Source organism: Oncorhynchus keta, chromosome 37, assembly GCF_023373465.1.
Source record: "Oncorhynchus keta strain PuntledgeMale-10-30-2019 chromosome 37, Oket_V2, whole genome shotgun sequence".
Lineage (NCBI taxonomy): Eukaryota > Metazoa > Chordata > Actinopteri > Salmoniformes > Salmonidae > Oncorhynchus > Oncorhynchus keta.
The window spans coordinates 5,740,621-5,759,570 of record NC_068457.1 but is presented as its reverse complement, the minus strand read 5'-3'; the positions used below and the strand labels follow the sequence as shown (position 1 = coordinate 5,759,570).

Sequence of the window (18,950 nt, the reverse complement as noted above, 5' to 3'; positions counted from 1 at the left end):
AGTTGTCCTTTACATAACAATGGCTAACTCTTCTCACAAAGCAACTGTTTTCATTATGCAGAGGTTGTTGATTCTGCTCCTCATAGCCCAAAAGCTGGCAGATGACGATGTTGAATCGTTTCTTCTTACCGACCAAAGGGAGTGCATGCAACCGGCTATACATTCGTAACCCACATGGACTGGTTCGTACATAGAACATTCTCAATTCAGGCTGCAAAGGTGTTGATTTCCTCCTTAACTAAATTCTATTGACAAGAAGGCAAGACAAAAAAGGGGGAAATGTGCATTTTCCACACCCATGCTGGAGTGGCTAATGGCTAGGAATGCTAGTCTTGGATGTATAACGTTCAGCCAATCAGGTTACGGCAGTGTGTTGATTACCCCTGGCTGAGAGCAGAGAGCAACATCATGAAGGAGCATTAGCCACTCTAGCATGGTGGTAGAAAATGGTGTTTCATAAAGAAAGTACACATATTTCCCCCTTTTTTGTCTGCCTTCTCGCCATTAAATAGAGTTAAGGAGGAAATCGCCGTTTTTCAGGCTGAATGGAGAATGCATTATATACGAACCGGTCCATGGGGGATATGAGTGTATAGCCAGCTACATGCACTTCATTTGGATGGTGAGATGAAATGACTCAATATCGCCATCTGCCGGCTTTTGGGCTATGCTCTTCACAAGTCTACACTGTCAGCTATGAAAACACAATTTCTCTAGAATATCATAAGAGTATAAACTTTAGAGTAACACTGGTGTTACAGTCAAAAAGCAGCATGTGTCTTTACAAAAAGTAAGGGAGCAAATATCTGCAAACTCTTGGATCATCCTGCCAATTGTGGGCCACGATGCTAAATACTAGCTACCTTTGATTTATCTTGTCCTGCTCTCTGAACTTGATGCGTCACTACAGATCCGGGTTTGATCCCAGGCCGTGTCGCAGCCGGCCTAAACCGGGAGACCTATGAGGCCTTGTCCCATCGTGCTCTAGCGACTCCTGTGGCGGGCCAGTGCATGCACGTAGCTAGTTGTACTGTGTTTCTTCTGACACATTGGTGCAGCTGGCTTCCGGGTTACGTGAGCAGTGTGTCAAGTAGCAGTGCAGCTTAGCAGTGTCGTGTTTCGGGGGACGCTTGGCTCTCGACTTTTGTCTCTCCCGAGTCCGTACGGGAGTTGCAGCAATGGGACAAGACTGTAATTACCAATTGGGGAGAAAAAGGGGTAAAAAAAGTAAATGCTGAGTCACAGCAAGCTGTAAATACATACATGTTTACAAGCGAATGCACGTCGCTCACTGTATAGTACAGTGTTCCAGAAGAAACAGAATGTACTCACTCTCTCTCAATGCTCTCTTACCCTGTTTGCTCTCTTGAATGGTCATGTTTTTCTCAGATGCTGTTTTTTATGTCAATCCTTCAACCCCCTCCCTATCTAGCCTATAATCATGTTTTCTCTCCATATATGTGTCAACATATTTATGTTTTATGATTCAAATATATTTATGTCCATAGCTGTGGGAAATAGGGGTCCTTGAAAAATCGTAATGATAAAAATATATACATACAACCCCCCCCCCCCCTCTTCCACAAAAGTAGTGCTCTGGTCTTTTACTAGTCATGTATTACTGGCCCGGTTGGCACCCCTCCCTAAACATCTTCCCACAGCTATGTTTCTGTCGGCCTGTTTTTGTCGCTCGTTCAAATCCCTCACCCTCTATATTCACGCGTTCTCGCCATGTATGTGATAACTTTTATGTTTTATTATTCAAATATATATATTTTTGTCTAGCAAATATATTTCTGTTTCTTTGTTTTTGTCCTTCGTTCAACCACCTCACCCTCTTTATTCATGTGTTCTCTCCATATACAGTTCAAGTCAAAAGTTTGGACACACCTACTCATTCAAGGGTTTATCTTTATTTAAACATTTTTCTACATTGTAGAAAACATAAAAACTATGAAATGACACATATGGAATCATGTAGTAACCAAAAAAATGTTAAACAAATCTAAATATATTCTTCAACTGGAATGCTTTTCCAAAAGTCTTGAAGGAGTTTCTACATATGCTGAGCACTTGGCTGTGTTTCCTTCACTCTGCAGTCCAACTCATCCCAAACCATCTCAATTGGATTGAGGCAGGGTGATTGTGGATGCCAGGTCATCTGACTTTTTATTTGATTTAACTAGGCAAGTCAGTTAAGAACAAATTCTTACTTTACAACCCCAGCCAAATCCTCCCCTAACCTGGGCGACACTAGGCCAATTGTGTGGCGCACTATGGGACTATAGATCATGGCTGGTTGTGATACAGCCCGGGATCGAACCAGGGTCTGTAAGTGGTGCTTCCAGCACTAAGATGCAGTGCCTTAGGCCGCTGTGCCACTCAGGAGCCAACACTCCATCACTCTCCTTGTTGGTCAAATAGCCCTTATACAGCCTGGAGGTGTGCTGGGTCATTGTCCTGTTGAAAAACAAATGATAGCCCCACGAAGCGCAAACCAGATGGGATGGCGTATCGATGCAGAATACTGTGATAGCCATGCTGGTTAAGTGTGCCTTGAATTCTAAATAAATCACAGACCGTGTATTTTATTTAATTTAACTAGGCAAGTCAGTTAAGAACAAATTCTTATTAACAATGACAGCATACACCGGCCAAAGGCGAAACTGTGCAACACTGGGACAATTTTGCCCCAAGAAGGATCTCAAATATAAAATATATTTGACACTTTTTTGGTTACTACATGATTCCATTTATTATTCATAGCTTGATGTCTTCACTATTATTCTGTAGAAAATAGTAAAAAATAAACCTTGAATGAGTAGGTGTGTCCAAATTTTTGACTGGTACTGTATGAGGTATCATTTTTATGATTTTAATATACTCCAATCTGGGTGATTGCCAGGCAAAGCCATAGAAGAGGGAGCACAGAGGAATGTCTTGCCATGATGATCATCCACGATGTTGCTAACCCAATACATGTAATCATCACAGAGCTGAGTAGGGCAGAGAGGGGCCTGTAAGCCTCACAGCTGTAGCATGAGGGCTGCGTTCCAAATGGCACCCTATTCCCTATATAGTACAGGGCTCTGGTCAAAAGTTCTACACTAGGGAATAGTGTGCCATCTGCCTAAGAGATGCAGCTGCTCTGCTCTGCCTCCCCACCACCTGTCACAATACATAAATCCACATGATTACCCAGCATACATGAGAAGTCCTGAGAATATTGGGCGACGTTCCCATTAGGTCCCTTAAGGGTTTCGGCGCAGTGAACCAAGAGGTTCATGGCGCGATGCCATGAACCACGGCGATGCCGTGAACCAAGAGGTTATGAGTTCCAATCCCGGACACATTAAATAATAAACACTGTATGAATAAATATACACAATATAAACACTGTATGTTAAAAGCACTGTTTGTGTGTGTGGGGGGGGCATTGCCAAAAGACAAAGAGCTGTGATTGGATCAGTGGTTCACCAATCAGGGTCTTGATGGGCTTGGCAACAGTAAAAAGGGATGATGTGTAATGAAACTATGGTGTGCATGCCCTCGGGGGGACATTTCTTTGCAACCATTAGGTGACATCCCCGGGAAAAAACAGGAACTAGACAAAACCACCAGGGGACCATGACACAATGTCCCAAGAAAGACCTAAACAATGTTTTCGGGGACATCCCATGACCAACCGGGAACTATATAAAACCTCCAGGGGACCATGACACTTTAGGCGACCATTTCGTGACATCCTATTTACTCATTTTTCTTTGCATTGCATGCAGTCTGTGGCCAATTGCAAATCCCCAACCCTTCGTGATTGACTAAGCAAAACCCTTGGGAAACAATAGAGATCCCAAATGAGGTTCATTGATATTCTACCTTACTGTGTATGCGAAGCCTATAATCTAAGTTCCTGCCCAGTACACTATCAATATGTTACCCCTATCTGTGTTCTGAATCACAGCTATGTTCCTATCAAAATGGGAAAAATAAAATTTGATGTAAAAGTGGTACCAATCAAGTAAAAGTAACTGCATGTACATACCAATCCTATGATATGGTATATACATGAGTCTGTTTTTCCTCTCTGGTTATTAGACTACAATAAGATCATGCTTTTCTCCTATTTGGGAAACAATTATAGTTCATACAAAAAGTGTTTTCCCTATCCGATTGAGCTTAAAATGGCCCTAGAATCATGTTCCCACTAGCAATTGTAATATATCAGGAAATGTGGATTATGTCAACGTTAGGTTGTGTGTAAACTGCCTGTTTTGGCTCGGTGGTATTTCTATTTCGGTATGATTAGATAGGATCATTTTAAGCCCTTTTGCATTCCACTAGACAGGCTGTTTTTGTCAATGTTTTTCAGCGGTGCAGAATTTCACATGAAATTAGAGAGCAGGACCTGATAGGGCTAGCCTGCCATAATCCTAATTTCTTCAATTAAATATCATGTTATGTGTTTGGGATATTGACATAAGTGGAGTGTGGAAACGAATAGAGCTGTGTAGTGTAAATAAACATAGGAGAGGATGCAGAGAGAGAGAGAGAGAAACATAAATCAGTGTAGAAATATCATAACTTATTTTATAATAAGTCATTTTTGTATCATGACATTGCATTGGAAGATCATAAGGAGTTGGATTACATTTTGTTGTAAGATGGAAAAGGGCCATCCAATGGAATGGAAATAACTTGCGTGCAGTGTGTGTGTGTGCAGTGTGTGTGTGTGCAGTGTGTGTGTGTGTGCAGTGTGTATGTGTGTGTGCAGTGTGTGTGTGTGCAGTGTGTGTGTGTGCAGTGTGTGTGTGTGTGTGCAGTGTGTGTGTGTGTGTGCAGTGTGTGTGCGTGCAGTGTGTGTGTGTGCAGTGTGTGTGTGTGCAGTGTGTGTGTGTGTGCGCGTGCGTGCGTGCAGTGTGTGTGTGTGCAGTGTGTGTGTGCGGTGTGAGGTGTGTGTTTATGTGTGTCTGTGCATGTGCGCATATGTAGGTGCTCGGAAGTCAGACGGACAAACAGACAGGACATCGAGGGATCTATCCCCTTACACAACAACAACTAGCAACAGACAACAACAACCCTGAAATAACCTCACCTCAGCGGCGGCCGTCCGTAGCAGCCAACGGCCTAATCACTGGTCATCTCCACCATCGCGGAATGGGAGGAAAGCTATAAGGGGAACTAGGGAACACTCAATACAGACGGGTAATGAATCCTGACACTAGCGTGTCTGGACCCCCCCGCCGTCAATGAGATCGAAAGGCACCTATTAACAGTCTGCCAGCACGGTTAGCAAAGTCCCTCTGCCAGGGGAAGCAGCAGGGTCTGGCTGTTTAGATGAGCATCCCTTCGTGGGGCTTTAGCTATAGCCAGCCAAAGATTGCTAGTAATATGCTGTAAGTAACTATGTGGTTAACATTTCAGAGTATTGCAGCTCCAGGGTGATACAAGAATATGGACTAATTTAGGACTAATGTAAGCATTTGGATTGTGTCCGTGTGCTGAGCCCTGTCTTTGGCTGTGTCTGAAATGGCACCATATCCCCTATATAATACACTACTTTTGACAAGGGATCTATATGGGCTCTGCTCAAAAGTAGTGCACTATATAGTGCAGGAGTGGGCAACTGGCGGCGGCCTGCGGTCCCCCTTTTGTAGTTCTTTTTTTTTGGGGGGGGGGGGGCTCAGTCGGTCTCAACTTACTGTTGAGAGTTAGAATAATGGAATACACAATGTGCAATTTCTAAATGTGGTTGTGCATCAGCAGTCACTCAATTAGCCCATGTCAGCTAAAACATTTTAGATGGGGGTCAGCTTTCTAAACTTGTGCTAAGCCTGGTCGAAATACCGACCGGGGGTGGGGCCCATTGATCATATTACAAAACTGCAAACAGGGAATACGACCATTTCAGACGTAGCCTTTTGACCTATATGGACCCTGCCCAAAAGTAGAGCACTACAGGGGGAAAAGGGTGCCATTTCAGATGCTGCTTGTTTTGTTTTCATTCGATGCATAGGATTAGTTTACCGGGCCTCCCTGATAACCAAATGATCGCCCCCAGTTTCAGGAAGTCGATTGGTCTCCAATCTAAACTGGCAAAACTGGATTAGTGGCACTGTGTGTGTGTGTGCGCGTGTGTGTGTATGTGTGTGTACGTTAATTACACAGAGCATATGTGAGTGTATTATTGGAGCTTCTAAAGATTTTTATAAATAAAATAAACCACATTAAATCTGTATTAACATTCAACTTTTTTTTAGGTTCATCTCATTTTAAGGAAATGTTATGTGGCCTTCCATGGCTTCCAGTTTCACTGGGATATAGAAATGATGTAAAATAACAAAACATGAGCTGGCGCAGACCCAGAAAGATTATTTTGTGTGGAGGTGCTAACGGCGAATAACCTATAAACTATCAAAAGAAAGAGAGTTGCACACTCCATATATAAACTCCCAGTAATTTATTGGGTATTTACCAATGTTTCGGCATCACTATGCCTTCTTCAGGGTCACCATCACTGTGCCTTCTTCAGGGTCACCCGATAAATTACTGGGAGTTTATATGGCGTGTGCGACTCTATTTATTTTGAAAGTATAAAAATGAGGTAACACACGTGCAATCCCTTTGTCTTTCATCACCATTGGGAAAGGCAAAGAACTCAATGAAAAAAGAGAAGAATGGTTTGTGACTTTTATAAATCAGGCAATAATAACAACTGAAAAATCTAATATACCTCTTACCACTATTAGGGCGACAATTAAGACGTTTAAAACCACTGGAAGAGTGGTAAACTTGCCTGGTAAAGGACACATACATACAGTGAGGATGGTTTGGAAGTTAAAGAAAAGTCCAAGGGCCATAGTTGGAGAATTACAGAACTTGGTCATATCTTGGGGTCACCAAGTCTCAATACCTATAATTAGACACCACCTCCATCTTAATAGGCTATTTGGAATGGTTGCCATCATTTTTGTTGTTGTAAATGCCTGGAATTTGTTAAACGGCATTGGCACTTGGATTGGAACTGGGTGCTTTGGTCAGATGAAACCAAAATAGAGCTCTTTGGCCATGCAAACCAGTGGTTGGTTGTGCCTTGAAAAAGAAGGATGCATATATAAAAAAATTACTTCATGCCTACTGTAAAGTATGGTGGTGTATCTTTGATGTTATGGAGCTGTTTTGTCCACTGGTCCTGGGTCCCTTGTTAATGTCTACAATAAGTTGAACAAGTACCAGGACATTTTAGACCTAAACCTGGTTTCTCTTCCAAGATCCCTTCCAACGTGTTCTCCAATCTCATAAAATATATGTATAGAAAAAGGCTAAGTGCTGTTTTCCTCAAAAGGGGATGGTGAACATTGAATAGCCCTGAGCCTTCTTCTTTCCGAGAATCCCATCTATTGTACCCATCTAACTACATCTAATGTACACTCACTAATGTATTCTATACATATTCAGGTTATGAGTTGTCATTTAAACCAATGCCCTACATTCAATAACCATTAAGCCCAGATGATATTTCAAAACAAGTATTTTGTTTATGCCAGGCAAGCCCATCTGATATTCAAATCAGGGGGCCCCCTTTCCTCACAGTGTTGCACCCATCTGGTGTGGAGCCGTAAGAGATGCAGTATTTGGGGGCATAAAGGTCAGTTACTGCAGCCACAATGACATTGAAACAGCATCCTACTTTAGCCAAGGACCAACCAGCATAGGCAAGATGGTGGCGCAAGGTAGAACTTCTGCTGAGAAATACTTAAACTGTCCACCTAATGTTTCTTAAATGATTATGAAGCTGTTAAAAGAACCGTGAAATCATAAGAGACTTGTGACGCAAATGAGAGATTCACGTTTCGGGCACAGCATGACGACGGGGTCACCGCAAACATTTAATCACAGCACCATAATTACTGAATTATTAACAGTTAATCACTGTAAGACATGACTGACACATGGATACATCAGTGCCAATTAGTCTGCAGCCCCTCTTTCAAGTGGCTGGGTCATTTACATATTTGCTTTCATGTCTGATTAGTGTTTACTGATGCCAGGTATACAGCTAGCCAGACTGGGACGTGACTGGAAGGTGGATTAAAGCGCGTACGGCGGCCATATGCAGTGTCTGCAGCCTTTTCTGGGTCAATCTCATTGGCCTTTCCTTGATTCCTCGCTTCCTTTCTCCTCGCCTCTGAAGGGAAAAGAGAGGCACTGAAGGGAGAAGAGAGGCACTGAAGGGAAAAGTGAGACGTGGTGAAGTATAGGTGGAGGAAGGCTGGAGACACCAGCAGTCCACAAAGCATTGGTCATCTTGTGTCAAGGCCTTGTCTTCCGAGAGGCATGGTTGGGTGAGTAAGTGAGTGATGCCCACCTACTATTACTTTCTAAAAGGTTATGTGGGGCACACACTGCCTCACAGAATAACATTGGAAACCCATGTCATCCCTAGGTAGCTACCCCAGCCATACATGCACTGTGTCTGGGTTGGGTAGGCCATGCTCAGGGTAGCAGATGGGAGTATAGGTCCTCAGTGATGGACTTCTAAAGGGATTGATTTGAATGAGAATCACCCCATACTCATTATCAGCTTCCAATGAACACCCAGAACTAACATTTTGCGTAATTGCATCAGATGATCGATTAAGTTCTGGGGGAGATGTATTAGAAAATGTACTAACAGGACTAGCACAGTCTCCAACCCTCTGAACAGAAACTCAGAGGCAGTTTCGGGTAAGTGTACAGGCCAAATGCCTGTACATCTGCAAAATCGTGATTTGTCCAAATGATCGGTGAGTAAAAGACAGCGTACCGGAACAAAGTTCCTTGTTAGTTGTTGCAGAGGGTAAATGGGCAAGACAAAAGATTTAGGTGCCTTTGAACAGGGTATGGTAATAGGTGCCAGGTGCACCAGTTTGAGTGTGTCAAGAACTGCAATGGTGCTGGGTTTTTCATGCTCAAAAGTTTCCCATGTGTATCAAGAATGGTCCACCACCCCCTTAACTGTCAATCATCCATGTCGCTGCCGCTGTGGGTCTCTGTTATGGGTTGTAATATCTATCTATAGGCCCTTATTCATCATTCACTCTTGTGGTCACATTAAGGAAAGACAAAGAGGCCGTTAATGGCTATGTCAGATGAAGGACAGCTCATTGATTGGTCAGTGATTGAGAGGCTAGCCAGCTGTTCTGGAGGTGACTGATTGTGTTAGCAAAGGGCAGCAGAGTATTTAGGAATAACCCGTTTGTTTACATGCTATCAAGTTATATAGCAGTTATTTTCAGGCAGTGGGTGTAACCTTGTCCCACTGATCTAAAAATATTCTGATACATTCCACCAACAGCCCCCCGTCCACGTGCATGCACTTGCAGGGGCACGCACACAGAAACACACAGGCACACACACACAATATCCAAAGCAATACAACAAACAGCCAACAATTGATGAATGCCCAAGGATACAAATAAGCTGCTGCTGTTGCAAAAAAGTGAATTATCTTAATATCACATTCTCCGTTGCTGTGTTATGAAATTATTTACAACTTTGGCTGTGGAAGAAAAATACAGATGACTGGCCTGATTGTAAAAGATGAGAAAGGCTGTTGGTGACATTTCCCTCTCAGCATTCAGTTGTTTCCCTTAAATCGTTAAAATACAGGCGGGAGCTGGAATAGTGTCAAGCCAGCATCTAGAGTGTGAAGTAAGCACATTCTTTAATCCTGCTGTCCCATAACAGAATTCCCTTGTGGGCCATGGCAGGTTGTTGTTGAGGGTAAGGTTAGGAGAGTTTAAAGTTTAACGATCTGAGGATACTGACCCCCTCAGTCATCCATATGGGTCATGAACATTGTGCCAGTGTGTGGTGGGCTTAAACCTACACTGGGGTCAGACCATGAGACTTGCGCCAGAGAGGGCATCAAGCGGGGGGGGCATTTGAGTCCATGGGGACCCTATGACATAATTTAGTTTTAAGGAGACTCTTGAGCTAGCGTATTCCCAGATCTGTTACACCAAACATATCTGGGACCATGCTACTCTTGGGCCCTTTCGTTCACTGTATAATCCTACTGGTCGCTCTGGATAAGAGCGTCTGCTAAATGACTTAAATGTAAATGTAAATGTACTGAGGATAGTGCTAGACACTTGACCACGACTTCCTCTTGCTGTGAGCCATTTTACACCTCTGGGATTGGTCTATGGGGAATTAACTTAGCACAAGGGTGATTTAGCTTTACTGGCATAAGCCCGCTCCAGAAGTAGGGGTGGGTCACCTGGTTAATATCCCCAGGGAGGAAGCCCACTGTTCAGGTAGGGAGAGCAGAGGAGGTCCTCCAGAGCTTATCCTATGGATGGAAGGTACAGTAAATGATAGGGCTGCACGATTTTTGACAAACTATCTAATTGCGATTTTTGTGACTCTGCGATTCTGAACTGTGATTTTCAAAACACTTAGGTGAAAACCTAATTCCATCCGACATGGTTAAAACAAGTGTCAGGGTAGAGAGCATCACTTCTAAAATGAGTTCATATGAATGAATACATACTGTGCTAACTGAATACAAAACTAAATGAAAAAAAAAAAACATTTTCCAACACTGTTACACATATGATAATAGATAAGATTATCGAACCTACATATACATATTAACAAACATACATTTTGAACAGGATCATTAAAATATAATGTGCAATAAGCGCAGCCCTTGTTCATTAATTATCAAACATTGAATTCATATTTCCTAGTTACCAATCATTATTATAATTGAAAATATAAGTCTAAGTGCCTTAAAAACCTGTAGCACGTAGCCTAACGATTGCAAGGTGCAGCCTGTGTCCAAAACAATGGAGTCTGGTCCATTTAATGCGATGGTCTTTAAAACATTTGCTCCGCTATCCTGATGTACACTTGTTGCTCCTCAATCAGGCCCCAGTCATTCTCTCAACCCAAGAGCAATGTTTTCTCCCATGTGATCTCTGGAGAAGTAGCCAATTATGTTTGCAAGCACCGACCGTTCAGTTGAAACTCCTCAGCAATGAAGTCTACTGTCAAACTAATGTACAGTAGGACTCGGTTGTTTTACTAGACCAAAGGTCTGTTGTAGTCTCGTAGTAAGCCGCCATTGTAAATGACAGCCTACAAATAAGAATTTGTTCTTAACTGATTTTGTTCTTAACTAGGCAAGTCAGTTAAGAACAAATTCTTATTTACAATGATGGCCTCCCCTAGCCAAACCCGGGCCAATTGGGAGTCCCATAGGGCGGAGCACAATCACAGCCGGTTGTGATACGGCCTGGGATCGAACCAGGGACTATAGTGACACCTCTTACACTGAGATGCAGTGCCTTAGACTGCTGCGCCAATCGGGAGCCCAGATAAAGACTTGCCTAGTTAAATACAGGTTAAATAAAAAATAAAATAAATACAAATAAAGTGACCTAATAATCAACATGTGTGAGCTCTGTTTCAACTTCTCCCTTAATTTTTGTTTTACAGTATTGGGATGGTGACTTGGGAGATGGAATCTTGTATCGGTGCTGTCCAGCTTGTTTATCATCCTCTTGAAGCTGTCTTTGCTGAATGTGAAAATAAGAACCATTTTTTTGGGGCAGTGTGATGCCCATGTTGACGCCAATGCGCCCCACAGTTGTGTCAAGTTAGCTGGATGTCCATTGGTGGTGGACCACTGTTGAGGCTGAAAAACCCCCATTCGAGTTGCAGTTCATGACACAAACCGGTGCGCCTGGCACCTACTATACCCCGTTCAAAGGCACTTAAATCCTTTTTGTCTTGCCCAATTCCCTCTCAATGTCACACATACAAAATCCATGTCTCGAGGCTTAAAAATCATTCTTTAACATGTCTCCTCCCCTTCATCCACACTGACTGAAGTGGATTTAACAAGTGACATCAATAAGGAATCACAGCTTTCACCCGGATTCACCTGGTCAGTCTATTACATGGAAAGAGCAGCTTTTTCTTCATGTTTTGTACACTCAGTGGAGGTGATAGCCTCTGTGATTTCTGCGTCTGTGGGATGTTTCGAAAACTAATCGTCAATCAATGCCTGTTTAATGTAGGCGGCTGGCTGTGGCTGAGGGGGGATTGTCGTCGTAGGGGATTGTTCTTCAGGTTATTGAATACATTCGTTGTCGTCACAACTCTGAAGCACTTTTTATACAACACTTGCATGTGGTTAATATCTGTTTGCCTATAGCCGAAATACTGCCATGCCACTGAAAATGCTTTGGCTCCAAATCAAACTCGATTAGCAGTCGCAGCACTCATTTGTCTCGAGGTTTATTGAGGTAAAAGCTCTCGCTCTCCTCTCTAGCATCTAACTGCGCTTAGGACACTTGTGATTGGCCGGCATGTGCATGCCACGCAAAAACTGAGAGAGCCCGCTTGGTCAGCAATCAGGGTATCCCAAACTCCCTCCTCCGGGACAACAAGGGGTAGACATTTTTTGTTTTTGCCCCAGCACTACACAGTTGATTCAAATAATCAACTAATCATCCAGCTTTGATCATTTTAAATCAGATGTGTAGTGTTAGTGTAAAAATGAAAATGATCCCTTGGGATCCCAAGGACCAAGTTTGGGAAACGCTAGCGCTGCTCATTGGAAGAGGTGCCATAGTATCGTTTTTGTTATATTAAATGGAGTGTCAAAGGAGAATCGCAGCCTCTTGCGATATGGATATTGCACATGTCAATATTGCAATTTCGATCTGAATTTGATTAATCGTGCAGCCCTACTATACGGATTGGCAAACATGCATGCTTACTAGTGTAGCGCAAATGCTAACATATTACATCTAGACGTATTCAGCTGCTGTGCAAATGCAAAGACAGTGAGAAGTACAAACAGAAAAATGTTCCACTACAGTGCTATCTATACCCCTTTCCAATCGATTTACACTGGCAAACAGAATACAAACTTCTTTAGCATGTGTGAGTGAAGAGAAACGTATTGTAGAAAACACACAGCCTTTATGAATACAATACATGGTAAGAAAACAGAAGCATGGGAGTCATACAGTAAGTCAATATTTAAGTCAAGATCAGCCTGCTTTACTTACAGTGGATATAAACAAATGCAAATTAATTACTTAAAAATCATACGTGACTTTCTGGATTTTTGTTTTCGATTCCGTCTCTCACAGTTGAAGTGTACCTATGATAAAAATTACAGACCTCTACATGCTTTGTAAGTAGGAAAACCTGAAAAATCGGCAGATAATCAAATACTTCTTCTCCCCACTGTATGTATGTATGTATATGTGTATATATATGTGTATATCAAAGTTTCTTCAAGTGCAGTCACAAAACACATAAAGCGCTATGATGAAACTGGCTCTCATGAGGACAGCCACAGGAAAGAAAGACCCAGAGTTCTCTCTGCTGCAGAGGATAAGTTCATTAGAGTTAACGCCACCTCAGATTGCATCCCAAAATAAATGCTTCACAGAGTTCAAGTAACAGACACATCTCAACATCAACTGTTCAGAGGAGACTGCATGAATCAGGGCTTCATGGTCGAATTGCTGCAAAGAGACACCTACTAAAGGACACCAATAAGAAGAACAGACTTGCTTGGGCCAAGAAACAGACACAATGGACAATAGACCAGTGGAAATCTGTCATTTGGTCTGATGAGTCCAAATTTGAGATTTTTGTTTCCAACCGCCGTGTCTTTGTGAGACGCAGAGTAGGTGAACGGAGGATCTCTGCATGTGTGGTTCCCACTGAAGCATGGAGGAGGAGGTGTGATGGTGTGGGGGTGCTTTGCTGGAGACACCGTTGGTGATTTATTTAGAATTCGAGGCACACTTATCGCTGCAGAATGCTGTGGTAGCCATGCTGGTTACGCCATCCCATCTGGTTTGCGCATAGTGGGGACTATAATTTCTTTTTCAACAGGATAATGAACCAACACACCTCCAGGCTGTGTAAGGGCTATTGACCAATAAGGAGAGTGATGTTGCTTTATCAGATGACCTGGGCCCTGTTTCAGAAAGCGGGTTTGGTGAAAACTCAGTTGACTTGAGTTGTCGGTTTTACAAAGCCAGTTCAGCTTAACTCCGAGTCAGTCACTATGGCAACATACTCTGTTAAGCTAACCTGCTCGCTGGCAGGTTTTCAACTAACCCAGAGTTTCTCTTTATCTGAAGCCTGCAGACTGAAGGTGGTGTCAGACATGGCGTGTCCTTTTCTTGAAGAGCCAGTTGATATAGAAGCACAAATACTCTGCATAAATATCAGCCGGGAAGAGGGTGATCAGACTCCGCTTGCATGTTTTACCATTCCCTGATGATTATCTGTTTGAGCGTATCCATCTTTCTGCACAATCGATCATTCATCTGAACAATATTCTCAGCCTCCATATCATTCATATGACACATCGTGGACATGCTGTCAGTACGGAACAGATTCTTTGTGTTGCACTTCGTTTTTGGGGGCAACGGGAGTTTTCCAAACTCAGCAGGGAAAACAAACGTCCTCTCACTGTCAACTGCGTTCATTTTCAGCGAACTGAACATGTTTAAATATTTGTATGAACATAAGATTCAACAACTAAGACATAAACTGAAGAAGTTCAACAGACATGTGACTAACAGAAATTGAATAATGTGTCCCTAAACAAAGGGGGGGGGGTTCAAAATCAAAAGTAACAGTCAGTATCTGGTGTGGCCACCAGCTGCATTAAGTACTCCAGTGCATCTCCTCCTCATGGACTGCACCAGATTTTCCAGTTCTTGCTGTGTGATGTTACCCCACTCTTCCACCAAGGCACCTGCAAGTTCCTGGACATTTCTGGGGGGAATGGCCCGATCCCTCACCCGCCGATCCAACAGGTCCCAGACGTGCTCAATGGGATTCAGATCCAGGCTCTTCGCTGGCCATGGCAGAACACTGACATTCCAGTCAGGAAATTACGCACAGAACGAGCAGTATGGCATTGTCATGCTGGAGGGTCATGTCAGGATGAGTCTGCAGGAAGGGTACCACATGAGGGAGGAGGAAGTCTTCCCTGTAATGTACAGCGTTGAGATTGCCTGCAATGACAAGCTCAGTCCGATGATGCTGTGACACACCGCCCCAGACCACGACGGACCCTCCACCTCGATCCCGCTCCAGAGTACAGGCCTCGGTGTAACGCTCATTCCTTCGACGATAAACGCAACGTGTTTTTCAGAGTCAGTAGAAAGGCCTCTTTAGTGACCTAAGTTTTCATAACTGTGACGTTAATTGCCTACCGTCTGTAAGCTGTTTGTGTTTTAACGAACGTTCCACGTGTGCATATGTTCATTAATTGTTTATGGTTCATTGAACAAGCATGGGAAACAGTGGTTAAACCCTTTACAATGAAGATATGCAAAGGTATTTGGATTTTTACAAATGAACTTTTAAAGACAGGGTCCTGAAAAAGGGACATTTATTTTTTTGCTGAGTTCATATATAGAACATTTCTGGTCACAGTCCATCCCAGACTGTCAGGTATGGAGCTTAGTTTAATAATCTCAAGACACAAGCAAACACCATCATATGCACGGCACAGTTCTTGACAGACACTCGGGCATGTAAACCGCTTACTAGAACACTTGTTCCGAAGGCAAAGGTGACAGGTGAGTAAAAGTGGCCACAATAACCTGTTGGGATTCTGAACATATTGAGAGGTTTATGTTTTAAATTCCCAGATAATCAAAATGTTCAAAGAACATTTAGTAGTGGATGTGTGACAATATTGATTAAAATTAAGCACAGTTGTTTGAAATCTCACCAGGGACTCACCAGTACATCAATTCTGTTCAATTTCTTAGTCAATGTGGCAACATAATGTTATGGGGTAAAGAGGATATTTTGGTTCTCTGGCCATATTCTTAGTCCTCCATTATTCAATAGGAGCTCTCTGAAAACAGTCCCTACACTACACCCTCGTGGTAGCATTTTACAACATATGTTCAATAACAACATGGTGAATTTAAAATTTAAAAAACATGTTAGTCACAGAAAGCTGAAATTCAATAACTATTATTGGAGGTAGAATGGCTTTAATTTAGGCAGATGGTAAACAAAGATAAAGAAATAAAAAGGTGTCTGAAAATGGCAAATGCCACACAAATCAAGTGAAACTGCGTTTTTCTATCACAGACAAACAGCTCAGACAAGTAACATTTTTGTGCAACTCAGTCCAAAAAAATTCCCCAAGATCAGAATTGACTAAAAAAAAACATTAAAAAAGTGACATTTCCTTTTTAGTGTGAAACCATAAAATGAAATCTGAACAGCAGTGACAGACTACTGGACTTAATTACAGAATTAGCACATTTTGCCATGGTGCAGAGAGAAAAACGTGAAGTTTTCTAATGCTATTCTACGCATTTTGTCATGAGGCTAAGAGCAAATTTTGACAAGTAGTTTTAAAGCCAATTTCCTACAATTCCACACTTTCGCCATTGGGCAGATTTGTTTTGTTGGTATTTTATAGCGCATCTCATTTTGTTCACATTTTGCCATGAGGTTAAGATAATTTTGCAGTTTTAAACATAATTTCCTACAATTCTACACATTTTGGTATCATATGCAACAAAAACATGGGTTAGGGGCACAGGGCACATGCCCAGTGCCTGTTCGGTAATCCGGCCCAGCTCAGTTGAGCTCACTTGATGAGTAATCCCTCTGTATTAAAGTAGAAACAACATGGGTGTACGTACGTGTACGTCTGTGAAAACCAACCCCTAAAACCAGGGAGGATTCTCAATTGCATACTCCTCGCATCCTCTCTCCATCTCAAAACCTATTAGAAGAGCTGGTCAGAGGGAAGGGACCTCTGGCTTTCTCATTCAATGGGTTATGAGAAGAATACTAGGCGAGAAGAGGCGAGGAGTATACAATTGAGATTCTCCCCAAGACTTCTTCCTTGTCGCCTTCAGCAGGCTCTGGGGTAAACGTTCCCCAATGTACAGATCTAGGATCAGCTTCCCCTCCCACAATCCTAACCTTACCCATTTGTGGGGAAAATGCAAAATAGACCCAAGATCAGCACCTTGGGGCTACTTCACCCTCCTCCGTTCAGCAGCAGCCCCCCTTGGTTTGCTTGCTGGACAACGGCCCATAGTCCTCCAGGTCTATGGTGGGTGAGGCCTCGCTCTCCGACCTCATCCTCAGGATGGACGGCAGCACCATTTCGAACAGCGTCTCAAACAACTCGTCCACGTTGGCACCCGTCTTGGCGCTCGTCTCAAAGCACATCCTCTCTGCAGGCGGGCTCAAACGCTCATCCAGCGCCTTGTACCGGAGGATACGCTGGTAGAGCGCCACGGCGTCTTCCATTCGAACCTCTCGGGTGGCCACGGGGGAGACCGTAGTAGAGGAGGCTGGAGGGATGAGGTGGCAGGCATAGTGCGGTGTGTGAACGGGGAAACCCCCCTCATAGTCTTCTTCCACATTGGGGGGGTCAGTAATGTCAGCCTTGTTGCCCACCACGGCGTAGATGCAGTCGTGATTGGCTGTGTCGGTGAGAGACAGGAAGCGCTCCTCCAGCTCGGCCAGGCTCTGCCAGTTGGTCACGTCGTAGGTAAGGATGACAGCGGACGCGCCCCGGCAGTACATGGAGCCGAGCCCGTGGAACTGCTCCCGACCTAGTAGTGAAACATTAAGCATGTTTAGATGGTTACAGAGTGTAATGAATCAAGAAGGGAGAGTGAGCTTGTCCAAGGTAGTCTGCGAAACCTCAACCTTCTGGGTAAAAGACTTGCACGCTAACAACTGCGCAAAGAAACCCATCTTTCTTGCGGGAGTCAATATGAAATATTGTTAAATCTGCCACTGAGCAAGGTATTTTACCATATATACCCATTTGTATTCTGCTGTGGGTATTCCACACACACAAAAGATACTGGTTGCTGTATTGAATGGAAAAATCCAATCACTCAAGATAAGAAGTTATCTTCAGTTTAGCTCTGTATGTAAAGTAGGCCTAACTACTGTGACAAGCACTACCTCCACCCATTCTTTCCTCACTGTAAACAAATCCGCCCCAAAATTAGACATAAAATACACATTTATTTTTTTCTTTGAAACCCTACTGTGAATTTGGAAAATAAATATTGACGCTTGATGGGTATAGCCTAATTAGTTGCAATTAGTCTCTGTACACTTAAAAATGCAAAAATAAAAGTAGAAATTGACACTGCACTTTCCCCATGTGTTATACTAGTACTGGAAATAAATAAAAATATCATATAAAATACCTACCTGCGGTGTCCCAAAGCGATATGTTGTAGGGTCCCCACTGCTTTAAGTAGAACGCACCGCCGACGGTACTAATGGTATCATTGAACTTTTTATCCATGTACCTGTGTAACAGAGAGGTCTTGCCAACGTTCATGTCCCCCAATATAACTAGTTTCACGTCGGGCCTCCTCGCCCTTTTCATTTCAGGCATGGTTCTTTTCATTCTCCGCCTAGACACCCGAACAGGCGACACTATCTCAAAAGTGCAATTGACTTTCATTAAAAACGTATTTGATAAAATTGTCAAAGCAATTAAGATTCCCTACTGTTCCAGTCTGTCGGGTGGCCTTCGGTTTTGACATGCATAGACCATGTGTAGGTCTAAAGCGTAAGAATGCATATGATTTACCACACCAATCGTGCGTCAACTTCTACCCATTTAGCATCCACCGCAGAATAAAAAGCATATGACTCGTTTCTACATGAACGGATATATCAATGAAATTGTGAAACAGCTTGCTCAATGATCAGAGTTCACTCAAAAAATGACGACAGGGGAAATTTGTGCGCACGACTGCTGGAAGTTTTAAAGCAGTATCTGGCCAACGAGCATGCAGGAACATCAATCAAATAACTGAGATTTGATTGGAAAATGTAAATGTACTCCACCAGCCCAAAGAGGGTCTTCCCTTTATATTCGCATGGGTGTAGCTATTGTATTTGTT

General features: G+C 43.0%; 1 protein-coding gene across 1 annotated transcript; it reads right to left on the bottom strand.

Annotated features, from left to right (window-relative positions):
- Positions 1 to 15,407: 15,407 nt before the first annotated feature.
- LOC118370318 (ras-related protein Rab-20-like) lies at positions 15,408 to 18,825 on the bottom strand. The gene is made up of 2 exons (XM_035755274.2): positions 18,247 to 18,825; positions 15,408 to 17,630 (listed from the first exon to the last, which is right to left on the bottom strand). The coding sequence occupies exons 1-2, from the start codon at positions 18,503 to 18,505 to the stop codon at positions 17,062 to 17,064; spliced, it is 828 nt and encodes a 275-aa protein (XP_035611167.1). The 5' UTR covers positions 18,506 to 18,825; the 3' UTR covers positions 15,408 to 17,061.
- Between the last annotated feature and the right edge of the window lie 125 nt (positions 18,826 to 18,950).

Excerpts from the sequence above, each read along its gene's own strand:
- LOC118370318 (XM_035755274.2), bottom strand. The coding sequence starts at position 18,505 with ATGAAAGTCAATTGCACTTTTGAGATAGTGTCGCCTGTTCGGGTGTCT. Across the intron at positions 17,631-18,246 it reads ATCGCTTTGGGACACCGCAG|GTCGGGAGCAGTTCCACGGG; the intron begins GTAGGTATTTTA and ends TTTCACTACTAG.